Source organism: Candoia aspera, chromosome 6 (genome assembly GCF_035149785.1).
Source record: "Candoia aspera isolate rCanAsp1 chromosome 6, rCanAsp1.hap2, whole genome shotgun sequence".
Classification (NCBI taxonomy): domain Eukaryota; kingdom Metazoa; phylum Chordata; class Lepidosauria; order Squamata; family Boidae; genus Candoia; species Candoia aspera.
In genome coordinates this window covers 37,990,886-38,004,501 of record NC_086158.1, presented here as the reverse complement: position 1 = coordinate 38,004,501, position 13,616 = coordinate 37,990,886, and the positions used below count along the sequence as shown (strand labels likewise).

The 13,616-nt window shown below is 41.7% G+C and overlaps 1 protein-coding gene across 1 annotated transcript in view; it reads right to left on the bottom strand.

The window, feature by feature from the left end:
- Nucleotides 1-13,616, bottom strand: part of GPC1 (glypican 1) — a 270,795-nt gene that overhangs the window by 7,742 nt on the left and 249,437 nt on the right. The window contains exons 4-6 of the mRNA XM_063306739.1: nt 5,949-6,114; nt 4,633-4,763; nt 3,332-3,451 (exon numbers count right to left, since the gene is read on the bottom strand). Of these exons, the coding sequence (XP_063162809.1) occupies nt 3,332-3,451; nt 4,633-4,763; nt 5,949-6,114 (417 nt within the window). The remainder of the gene's footprint in view (nt 1-3,331; nt 3,452-4,632; nt 4,764-5,948; nt 6,115-13,616) is intronic.

Below are 13,616 nucleotides of genomic sequence, written 5' to 3'. Positions count from 1 at the left end.
AAAACAGTGCAACATTCTGAATGAATTGACCCTGGAGGAAATTTGTTTTTATTCTGCAAGGTTAATGAATGCCTGGGTGGGAATGAGACAACAAAGTGCCAAAGAACTGATTGAATCATTCGAAGACCTAAGAATGAATGAGAATGGTTACTGTCTGGGGCCTGGGGAAAAAAAGTCTGTTTCAAAGCAGAAGTCTATTCATACATACAAAGGGCAAAGGACTGTATATAAACCTAAATGCATGATTGCTTCGATTGTTTACAAAGGAAGATTGAGATAATTAGTGAAGGATTTAAGGTTGATAAGAGGTTCTCAATGGACAGACCATTTTTTGGTAGAGTCAGGAGTGGGACTAGGAAAAAATAGCCATAAAAATACAAGGAAGAAATGAAAGAAACCAGTGTTGAAGCAGAATGATTGCAGGAAGAGAACGTATGAGTCCTATAGGAAAAAAGTATTAGAAGACAGATTAATGTTCCAAGAAAATGAATAGAAAAGAGGCAAAAGGAAAGAGGAAGCTGCTTGGAACAGAGTGAAAATAATAATGTTACAGTCAGTCACTCTCTCTCTCAGCCCAACTCACCTCACAGGGTTGCGGTTGTGGAGGAAACAGGAGGAGGAAGGAGTGTTAGGTATGTTCACTGCCTTGAGTTATTTATAAAAATAATAAAGGCGGAATGGAAAATAAATAAAATATAAATAAATAAATAAATAAATAAATAAATAGTGGGAAGTATGAAAAAAAGATACTTGGTGAAGTGGCATAGGCTGTGAATGGGAAAAATGTACACAAGAGAAGGACTTCTGTAAAAAACAAAGGTGAGAGAGACAGTGTATAAAAAGGAAATGTTGCAAAGAATGTAGTCAAAAAGAACAAGGAATGGTTAAAATTAAAGGAGAGAAAATGAAGAGCTATACCGACAGAATAAATGTTTTGGAAGTAAACGATGAGGGCTCAACAAGGAGCCTCCAGCAGAGTGAAAGAAACTAAAAATAAAAGTGATGAGATTTGGGATGAAGCTGAACTGAAAACTGGAAGGAGAAGTTTTGAGGTTTATTTGGGAACGATAGTGATATTTTGAAAAGTGGATGCTATAACTGTTAGTATCAAAGAAAAAAAATGGATGAAAAGGAAGCTGTAAATGCAGTAAGAAAGTGGAAAAATGGTAAGGTTGCAGGTATAACTGATATAAGCAGATGTGGTTTGCTTATGGATGTGGTTGTATGACTTTTTTTAAGTGTGTGAAGATTGCAATCTGACTGAGACTTGAAAGAAAGCCATTTTTCTTCCCCTCTACAAAGGTAAAAGTCACAGGAGCACAGGCAAAGGCTACAAGAAGATTAGTACAAGTGTGGTTGGGAAGGTACAATTAGTACAAGTGTGGTTGGGTTGTTTGCAAGGATTGGGACTGAAAGGGTACAAGAGATGACATGGAGCACAATTTAGGAAGACCATTATGGCTTTATGCCAGGGAAGGCACGTGCAGATGAGATTTTTGCTCTAAAAGAGATTACTGAGAAATTTAAGAATGGGAATAGGATACCTAAGAAGTGTAGGTGGCAAAACAAGAAATTATAGGCTCAGGAATGTGTAAGTGCTAAATACCGACCAGGAAACCTTTAATGGCACAAGCTTTTGGGGACAAGATTCTAAGATAACATTTTTTATATCTGATGAAGACTTCATATTGTTATGATTTTAAGCCTAGTGTGCACTTCTGCTTTGGATTTGTGCAATTATAATGAAAAGGGAATAACATGCTGATGAATGTGGCTGATGGTGAGAATTCTTTAGGCTTGAATAAAGGCCAGCAATGGAAATGGAACTTCTGATGCCACTGAAAGATATCCCAAAACAAAAGGAGGAGAAAGGCTATGTTTCAAGAGACTATTAAGGAAAATAAGCTGGCTACTCCATAGTAAAATATTTATAGTTCAGGCACTTTCATTGCATTTTGAAGCAATAATTTTCAATTGAGAGCAACATAATTCTATTTACTTGTCTTTCAGAGGAAGATGCAAAATAGTGGTGGATTGCATTCACCTGGTTTGAGTCTTATGTTAATAATACAGGATAATTTTGCTGCCAATGCTAGTAGTGTTTAGGTCAGTGTTTCTCAACCTTGGCAACTTTAAGATGTGTGGACTTCAACTCCCAGAATTCCCCAGCCAGCATGGCTGGTTGGGGATTTCTGGGAGTTGAAGTCCACACATCTTAAAGTTGCCAAGGTTGAGAAACACTGGTTTAGATGTTGGATGAGATCTGGGAAGACTCAACCCATCAGATAGCTGTATGCATTTTACCAACATATTATGTTCTATCAAACTGTTCCAAATTGGCTGTGGTTTAGCTGAACCCCACAGAGATCCCAGAATGATCTTATACAGTGAGTAGAGCAAGGCTGTTGTCTTCTTTCCTTTAGACGCACAGATACATGGTACTACCACTGCCTCCTTTGCATGATGTGTACGCTTGTTCTCAACGGCCTTTCCTCCCCCTTGCTGCCACCAATATTCCAATACATCATAACCTCTTGGTCCTTCTGCCCCAATCTTCCAGCATCTTCTCTTCCTTTCCTCCCCTAGCTCAGCTGCTACCAGTGACTCAGTGCTGAAAATTCCATTAACTTGACTAATCCAGGTATTCCCAGAGCCTGTCCTGTCCTGTCCTGCCCTCCTTCAGCTTTGACTGCTGATGTCCCAATGGGCTATATTCATTTCCCTCCCTGCCCTGCTTTCAGTCATCCACTACAGTTGCCAAGGACTATCCGCCGCCCCCACCCAACACTTTTGCCCAGATCAATTGTTTTGGTCCATATCCAGAACAAAACAGCACCATTTGTTTCATATAGAGGCCAAACATGCAAGTTTTTATTAGGGCATGAACCCACCAAAACAAGACACTTTGTACACAAACAGGTTTGCATGTCTCTAAAATACATGATAAAATAGTGTAGTTTGTTGTTACTGTAAAGTATGTCCTCTTTGTGTCTGAGTTGCCCATTATTACTAGATGAGACAGAAATATTTTTACTTGCCTAAGCGAAAAACAACTCCTTATACGGGTAAGAGGGGCTGTTAAGGATTTGGTATGTCTAAAAAGTGTCTTTTGGTGATTGGCTAAAAGGGTGCTGACGTTCCTTTTCACTAATTACTGATGTGTATTCTTCCAATGCAATAAAGGCTCCATACTGAAACTATACTGTGCTTAGATGTATTCCTTGACATAGTGAACATACTCACAAGGCCCAGTGAGCATTTTGATCAACAGGCCACACAAGCGGTTCTAGTGCAGAAGCTTAAATCAAGTAAACACTTCCTTCGCACTCACAAATTTCTCTGAATTAAGCCCGGGAGTTTTATCTTCATTGACATATTTTCCCCGCCTCTTCTTATCTTCAACATTGGCAGCTTTTGTATTGAGTTTAGGATTTCCACAACCTTGAAAAATCTGGGAAAAACAAAGAAACCACATCTCAGAAAAAGAAATTTCTTATTAAATCACATCTGCACAACATTTACTTCATCAATATTACATTTACTTACAATTCATTTCAAATATGAGGACATTCTGATTTCCAATCTATTTCATACCAGAAAAGCCTTATGTTTTTATTTTGTTTGTGTCAAAATGATGATTTAAAAATGTGTAGCCGAACAAGCTGTTTTTTTTAAGTTTAATTATTTTTATTTTCGTACATTATGAAACAAGCTCTGTTTTTCTAACTTCCTTAAGCTCTCAGAAACTAGTATCAATATGGGATTTCATATATGGATAATAATTAGCATGATTTTTAAAAAAAGCAGCCTAGAGCTTTCTTTTGCTGATTTACTCAACAATCTAATGATCAATGGATTTTGAGGCCTTGTTCACTCTATGAACTGATAGCTTTATACTATATTATCACTGTATTTTATGTAGCGCTATTATATTCTCTCTTTCTTCTTTTACCAGTCTATTGGTAACTTATGCACTTGCTAGTCAGTTCCTGATGTACTTTCCCTCGGCAGCTGTTAGTTACAGTTCTTTCAACCCATAGGAATAATAGCCAGGCTCCAGGAACTCAAATTATGCTGTTGTTCACATCAGGGTCAATTGGATGGGGAGCTGCAGTTTTTGGACTTGTGATGGAGCAAATTCCTTTTATGCTGGGCTAAAATATCACACTCTGCTCAGAAACACAGCTATGACAATTGTTTAGAAATCAAAGGTGATGAGGAAGAGACAGATGAATGTCTCAGGAGAAGTGGGCTCAGCTCCTATGTTGGAAAGGAGACACATTCCAGCCAACACATACAAATTAAAGGTGACAGGTCTGGGTTTTAACACTCCCCATATGACAGTAAAAATGGCTTTTCCACCTGTTGAGCACTGAAGAATGGCAGGCATAACGTGTCTATTTTTTATTAGTAGAAACAATGGAATCCTCTCATGGTAATTTGTCCTTGAATGTCACTGGCTAAGAATACCTGGGGTGTGATTGAAAGACACTTGGCATGCTTGAGTGATAGTTTACAGGAAATACCATGAACTTCAAGTTCCAGGGGAAAAAAATAAGAACAATACAGGCAATTAAATAATTATAGATAAGAGGTAAACTTATATTCTGAACTTCACAATTTAGCTCTTACCTTGGCTGTTATAGATTCTTTGTTTTCTTGCATGTTTGAAATGGCTTCTGCAATCCTAGCATGGATTGTACCGATTACAATATCTACATTAGATGGTCCATCAAAACGGTCAGCCACCAAGAGTAATGAATCTATTAGGGAAAATAATAGATACTGGCTAGGAAAAGTATCATGCAAACCATTTAAGATGGTCTCCTTATAATTATTATAAACTAATATTGAAATGGGATATCTCATATATTCCTTTGTATCCTAGATATTCAGCTGCCATGATGTGTTTATACCTACAAAGATCAGAATAGTGCAAATAGTGGCATTTCCTGTGATACTCTATGGAAGCAAAAGTTGGACTTTAAAGAAGCAGGACTGGAACAGTACTGACACTTTTAAACTTTGGTGTTGGAAAAGACTCCTGAGAATACCATGGACAGCCAAACAAACAAACAAACAAACCAATGGATCATCAATCAAATCAACCCAGAGTTCTCACTTAAGGCACAAATGACAAGGCTTAAGTTATCCTACTTTGGATACATTATGCGAAGACCTAGCTTTCTGGATAAGTCTGTAATGGTGGATGGCCTTGATTAAAATGGCAAAGGGGATGCATTGTTGGAAGACCTGAATGACCAAGTTAGGGACAGGTCATCATGGAGGAAATCTATCCATCTGGTTGTTAAGAGTCAATACTGGCTTGATGGCATATAATCAATCAATCAATTTATATCCTGACAAAAAGCAGTTAAATATTGTCCTGCTCAGAAAAAGAAGTTATAAGGATAGAGTAACATAATGAATCTAAGAATATTTAATTAGCAGCATATAAAACAAAATTTTATAATTATGATTCAGAAGTGTTTTTCAATTTTAAAACTTTTTCTACATGAATGTGCCTATGTAGTTACTAGAAGGAGAGTTCAACTTGAAGGAGACTGAACTTTTTACTCAGTGTTAAAAACTGCTTTTTCTAAAGCCATTATTAATTTTTTAACTGCTTAAAATCATCCAGTCCATGATACTAATGTATACTTGAAGCTTCCATATCCTGGTGTCTTCCAGATGCGCTATACCTACAAAACTTCAAACACTCATAATCTGTTACGGGAACTATGGAATTCCAAGACATCTGGAGAATTATAGGGTAAGGTAAGGGTGGCCTAAGGGAAGAAGTGGTGCTTCAAAGATATCTAAAATATTCCTTTAATGCATTTACCAATTGATCTCCAAACTTGCATCTCTTGATAAGAAGGAGAAACGTGAGCTCTGCAAAAAAGCTCAATGAAAGCAATTTTTTATGCAAACACTATAGTTCTTACCAATCATGTTCTTCCATTCAGTGTCCAGGTCAGCATGATTGCCCAGGCAGCCCTTCAAGACATTGCGGCAATAACTGTTACATGGCTTAATGTTTGACATGCCCCGGCAGTGTGCGCAGTATATCAACTTCATAATAGCCCGATTGCAATACTGGCTCAGTGGGACCTTAAAAATAAACAAATAAACAATTATTTCTGAAGGGCATAGTATAACAAATTATAATACACAACATATAAAATAAAGCACAGCACGGTATTCAGAAGAGAAAAAGTAAATTTGTGCATGTGCAGAGAAAATCTATATAGTTTTAAAACTGAGTTCATTAAGTAGAGAACTAATTCATTTATTTCTTATCTGAAATCCTTGGGCACAGCCCCATTTAATTTCAAGGTAGATCTACTTTTCAGAGGTGACCAGAATGAAACATTTTAAAATCCATGAAAATTTTGAATTCTGAAATGTGGATATTGACAAATATATGACATGGACATTTAAAATATATTCAGGTCTGAATAATTAGAACTTGTTAGTTACACTGTTTCTTTAATGTTTTGCCAGTTATGAAAAACCAAACAAGAAACAAACAAGCAAACAAATGATATTACAGATGTGAGCAATAGCTCTAAAATACTAATAAGATACCTATAAAGGATTGTCAAATATAAAAAACAAATATTAAATAATAAAACCAATATTTATTTATTTATTCACTCAAGTAATGCACAGTGGCTGAAGTATATCAAATACTGCTGGAAATCAAACATCAAATATTCACTGAATATTCAATATCAACATTTCCAGAGGATTTAAAAAACCCTACAGGCAGAACTGTGGGAAATAAATTTTATTGTACATTATGTATGTACATTATGTACATATAAATAAATGTTTTGGAAATAAATTTACTAAAATTTCCATGAATCTGAAATCAGACAATAAAGTCAACATTTGACAGGTTAACCCCATTTTCATCACTGTGGGCCTCACTTCAGTTATTGTATCAAACCAGAATTAGTACTAACTATAATTTAGAACTCAAATCATGTTTGAGCTTCCAAAAATACAAAGATAATGCACTTTTTTCCTCATTCAGTTTTGTTTTCTTCCCTCTTAATATTTAGTGTAAAAGAACCAGCCTCATTTTCATCATAACATACATCAGAAATGTAGCACATTCTTGTTACTGGTCAGGTTATAGATATAATGGAAAAATACTGACGACCAAATTAGATGTCAAGTTAAAACTTAGTCAACAGAAAACATAGTTTTCAACTTCACTTCAAATCTCAGTTTCTGAATCTGGTTTGCTAGCCAACACTAAAACATGATATACAACTACTACTACTAACTTCATTATGCACCTTTACTAAACCATGGTACAAATCAGAAACACAAATTATTACAAAGTTATATTCAATAAAAATAGCTCACAATTTAACAGCCAAAGCAGTAAGCAAGTATTATCCAAGACAAATCAAGCAAAACATCAAATTGTATCTAAAACAAAGCCCTGTGATACGACCAAACACGTATGCACCTATAAATAAATGAGGCATTAATCCAGGAACTGCCAAGATTAATGAGAGTAGGATGGGAAAATCAGCCCCTACACTAATCTCTTTCTAATGCCAATTGTTCACTCAGATGAAGGAAAGGAGGGGGACAGCTTGTTCTAGAGTTGCAAAGCTAAGTCCCCCAAAGCCTGGAAGCTAGAAGCTACAACCTTGGAATGAGGAATGGAAGGAAACTCTTGCATAGAAGAATATAAGGAGTGAACAGGATTGTATGGAGAAATAAAGATTGACAGGTACTAGGCTTTGTGTGTGTGTGTGTAACTGGAGACCTCTTTTTAGCAAATGGTACCCAAGTGACAACTATACAGTGAAATCTAGTCCTGACTGTCTCTCTTCCAGTATTCTATCATAGTTAAATATAAAAAGGAATCAACCCAGATGATGATGATGACTTGATTTTCTGCTGGAATCAGCAGAAATAGGATGAGAGTCCATCTAAAGAGAATTCTCAAATGTCCATATGGTTGCCGTACTAGGAATACAAGCAGTTCTCACTTGGCCTGTACTATAGCACATCACACCTCACAATGATGGTATTTTATTTAAAAACACAGAACAAATGTTTAGCCTCACAACCCTGGCTTCAGAAGTTATGCTGATATCAAGATTACTTTTCAGCTGGTATCATTAAAAATGTTGCCAAGCTGAAGTATGTGGCAAGAAAAGGAAGGTGAAACAAAGTATTTTAACATCCCTCCAATCTGTTGCCCACCCAATTCCTGGTATGTTGCCTCATTGTGGTGTATGGGAGGGATGACTGAAGAATGCAGGGAATGTATGTTAAGAGCATATACTCCCAAGCAAGAAAACGCAAGGGGCGAAGGTCATCCCAGCTGCTAGCTAAAGCAAACAGCCACCTATATCAGGCAACAGTAATATATGAAGATGCTGGAGGTGGATGATCACTTTAGTGACAACAGCAAAGGCAGAATTTCATATGGCTTGGAAGAAGTAAATAATTCTGTATTTTACCAAGAAGCCCACATGGATAGACAAGATAAAGTGATTGACAATATAGTGCCAGAAGATGGGACCCGCAGGTTGGATGGCACTCAACATTATACTGAGAAAGAGAATCTTTCAGAGTAGTAATGCATCTTATGATGCAACTACATTAAAGCCTTCTGAACATATTGCTGGTGTTACTATGCAGGGAAAGAAAATCTGAAGCTGCAAAGATAGAATTACAGTGGGAACATGGAATGTAAGAAACTTGACCAGGGGAAAGTTCACCATTCTGAAAGATGAAATGAATTGATTACACATTGACATCTTAGGCATGAGTGAATTGAAATGGACTGCAGTTGGACACTTTCTGACAGAAGATCATACTGTTTACTACTCAAGATGGGAAAAACAAAGCAGGGATGGTACTGATTTTATAGTCAGGAAGGATACAGCAACAACAGTACTTAATTACAATGCAGTCAATCACTAAATAATATCAATTACATTCTGCAGACAACCCTCTATTATGAGGGTTATCCAAATTTATGCTTCAATTACTGATGCATAAGAAGAGGTGGATGGGTTTTATGGTCAAGTTCAATATGAAATCTATACAATGTGTAAGTAAGATGTGCTGCTTGTGATTGGAGATTGGAATGCCAAGGTTGGAAATAGTAAGAAGGAAAACATAGTTGGACTGTATGGCCAAGGTAACAGAAATGAAGCAGAAGAATGAGTTATCTGTTTTTGCCAATCCATTGATTTATTCACTGCTAACACATACTTCAAGTAATCCAAATGATGTCTATATATGTGGACATTACCAGACAGAGCTCACAGAAATCAAATTGACTCTACACTGGTACAAGGAGTTGGAAGAGTTCAGTTATAATAACAAAGAAGTTCCTAAGAACCAATTATGGAACAGATCATGTGCAAGTTCCAAGTCAAGTTAAGAACAAAGCCATCCAATTTCCACAATATGACCTTGAACATATGCTGGTCATTTTCAAGGAGATCATCAGAAATTGCTTTGAAGTCTTGAACTTCACTGGTAAGGAACCAGAGGATCTATGGAATGAAATCAAAGAAGTTAAGAATGAATGGAAAAGAGACTGCCAAAGATCAAGAAACAGAAGAAAGCAAACTGGAAGTCAGAACAGATGGCAGAAACTGTCAAGAAAAGAAGCCAAAGCCAAGAAAGACGAAGAACTTAAAGAATTTCAGAGAGCCATTAGAAGAGACAAGAAGCAGTATGACATCTGTAAAGACACCAAAGATGGAAACAGACATAGACAAACAAGGAAAGCCTTCTCAAAGATCTCTGAACAACAAATAAGATTCCAACATCAAATTAGCATGTATGGACAGATACAAACTGATTTTAAAAAGATCAACAATGCAAGGAGTCTACTGAAATTCTTTACAAAAGAGATGACAAAATCCAAGATACATTAGAAGATATTCTGTATTTACAGGAACATATTGTACTAGAAGATGAAGTTAGATTAGCACTCCAGTCATTACCAAGTTGGAAAGCAACCAGAACTCACTGAATATCTTCAGAATCTGTAATGGTTCTAACTAAGTGACACTAGCAAGTCTGGAGAATGACACAACAGCCAACAGATTGGAAGAGGACAGTCTACATACCAATACCAAAGTCAGGACACTTAACAGTGTGTGCAAACCATCATACAATATCCTTAATTTCACATGTTACTAAAACAATACCTAGGATCATCCAATACAAACTAGAGCCCTGCATGGAAAGGCAGATGCCAGATGTTCAAGCTGATTTTAGAAAAGGCAGAGGAATAAGAGACATTGCTGATGTATGCTGGATAATTGAGAAAACCAAAGAATACCAAAAAGAAATCAATATATAATTCATTAATTATAGAAAGGTCTTGATTGTGTCAGCCATGTCACACTGTGGAAAGTGTTTAGAAAAACAGAAATCCCATTGTCATCACAAAAAAACCTATTTTTCAAACAGGAAACAGGAAGCCCCATTCGAGATGGAATATGGCAAAACAAACTGACTCCAGGTTGGCAAAGAAGTGTGATAAGGCTGTATACTCTCTCCTTGTTTATTCAATCTATATGTTGAATGTATCATGAGGGAGGCTGGATTGGAAGAAGAAAAGCATGGCTTTGAAACTGGAGAAAGAAACTTCAATAACCTGCACTATGCTGATGACACTACTAGATAACTGAAAATGCAAATGATCTGTTGTCATGAGTGCCGTTGAGCTGAAGACATCAGCACAACGGCACACATGACAATAACGAGGAAGCAGAGGAAGGGACTTAAGATAAGCATAGCACGCACAACAACAGACACAGACCCCGGCCGGATGATTCAGCCATCAGGACACAAAAGAGGAAGAAGGAAAGACAAAGACAAGGCGGATCACGAGGCACACCCAAGCTGTTAGCAAAAGCGCAACGGAGATCACCCAGCTGACAGCAGTCACCGGCTGAAGGAGGAAACCGATTATGGGCAATCCCGGGGCACCAGCTGGGGCCCCGCAACCCTTCACCTACCGGCACGAAAGCATGCAGGACAAAGGGGGGATGACGCAACCCAAGGTGAGGGGGCGCTGACCGGCGCGGGGTATTTAAACCCCGCACCGGCACGGTCCCTTCACTCTCAGCTTTTTTCGCGCAACTCTACGTTTGAATAAACCTGAACCTGCTCTTCTCTGAATCAGCGTCTGTGTTTTACTCAGCGGTAGGCAGCGCATGACATAAAGCTGAGAGTCACAAACTCAGCCTCGCCGAGCCCCACCGGACAACAACGAGCCGCGGGAGGAATAGACGGCGAGAAGAACAAGAGCGATGGGGCCGACGCGTCGCGGCCAAGGCGGGTGAACCACACGGCAAGAAGCGGAGGAGGACCGATCGAGGCCAGAGGCACCGCGGACCCCAGGAGCCACGGACACCCTCCCGGCCCACCCCGAGCCTCAGCTACAACCCCAGAGGGAGACGGAGGTGGAGGTGACCCGGCCACGGGAGGGAGCAACATACCTCCCGAGACCCGCGGAGACCCCCCCGCCCCACATCACACCCCAGCCACGGGCGTGGAGCGTCAGCCCAACTGCGGCAAGCACGGTGGAGGATGGAGAGGCAACCCAGCCGATGCACCCCCAAACGGAGGAAGCTGACCAGCGGACGGGAACGCCTGAACCCCACCGGCGGCTCAACCCTGCGGAAACACCGATAGACCCGACCCCAGCTGCGGCGCGGATCTCGGACGGGGAAACACAAGCCAGACTCGCGGCCATGGAGGCCCAGCTAAAGGACCTCAGGACCATGCTGCAATCGCTGATGTCCCACGCGCCGCACAACGATGTTCCCGCGCAGGTACACACCCCGATCCACACCCCGAGCGGGTCGTCGCACTCCCATGGGCCAAATGCTAATCAACAAGCGGCCCAGGCGGACGAAGCCATGGGTCGGGAAGCGAGAAGAGGGGACTCACAGAACACCCGGGCCCCAAAGGACTTCCCCATTTTCTTCGACGGGAACCCCGCGAAACTGTCGTTCTTCATCACGAATGCCAGGGAGTTCATGGGGCGGCACGGACACTCCTTTAACTCAGAAGCGGACAAGATCGCAGCCGTGGCGATCAAACTACAAGACCGGGCGGCAGACTGGTACGTCCAAATGTACGAGTCCAACTCCCCCGCCCTCTCTGACTTCCATGCCTTCATCACCAAGATGAAGCGCTACTTTGAGGACCCGCTAGCCAAAGAGAGGGCTAAAAGCGCACTCCAAAGCCTCAATCAGGGCGCACGCACTGTCCCGGACTACGCCCTTGAATTTAAAGCCCTCGCAGGGAGGATCAACGACTGGTCCGAGACCACCCTGCTAGAAATGTTCAAAAGGGGCCTCAACCGCGAGGTACTCCAATGGGCTCTCTACCGGGACGACCCGGAGACTCTGCAAGGCTGGATCCACCTCGCGGGGAGAGCGGAACACGCGCACCGCACCTTCCTAATGGCAACGACGGAAGACAAAACCAACACCAGCCCAAAGGTACCCGCGCCACACGTGGGGCCGGCTGGTCCCACATATCAAAGGAAGAAATTTACTCGCGGGCCCTGCGGGAGGTGCAGAAAAATGGGGCACAAAATGGCAGATTGCTTCTCCAACCGAACCCTAGCTAGCGCTCCCAAACCCGCACTGAAACCTAGCCTCAAACCAACGAACCCGCCGCCGCCCCCCCACCGCCGAATGACTGGAGCCACAGCGACACCGGACGAAGGCTGGGACGCTTACTTGGGGGGAGAGGACGCCGTAGACCCAGACCAGCTGGCGGGAAACGCTCCCCACCTGCCCTAAAACGCGCCGCGAGGCAGGTGGTGGGACAGAGGCGCGGATCACTTCGACAGAGCGGCGAAAGCTCCGTAATAATGGCGGCAATCAAGCTCTCCGTGGGCAACGGAGCCACCATGGCCGCGGCACTAGTGGACTCGGGGTGCTCGAAAAACCTGATCCACCCCGACATAGTTGCCAAACTCGACCTACGCTGCCTCCCTCTCCCCACGCCGCTGGCATTTCACCAGCTGGACGGCTCAACAGCGGGAGGGAAACCAGCCACGATGCAGACCGAGCCGGTCACCCTACAAATGGGCACCCACACCGAACGAACATCGTTCGTGGTAACCCACATAGGATGGCCCATCGTAGTCTTGGGAATACCATGGCTCGTGACAAACAACCCGCGCATCAACTGGAAGACCCGCACCTTCCAATTCGACGACGGCGAGTACCGGGCGCCAGTTCCGGCGGGCAGGACCAACCCCACTGTGGGACGGGCAGAGGCGGCAACCCAGGACAACACAGCTACCCCAGAAGACCTACCTGAGCAATACGCTGACTTCTCAGAGGTCTTCGGAGAGGCGGAAGCTGATCAACTACCCCCCCACCGCAAGACGGACTGTAGGATTGACCTGCTGCCCGATGTCCCCTTACCTAGGCCGAAGATTTACTCGATGACCCCGAAGGAGATGACAACCCTCCGGGAGTTCATCGACAAAAACCTAGAGAGGGGATTCATAGAGCCGGCATGCTCACTGGTCGGAGCGCCCGTCTTATTCCGAGAGAAAAAAGACGGCACCCTACGGCTCTGCACCG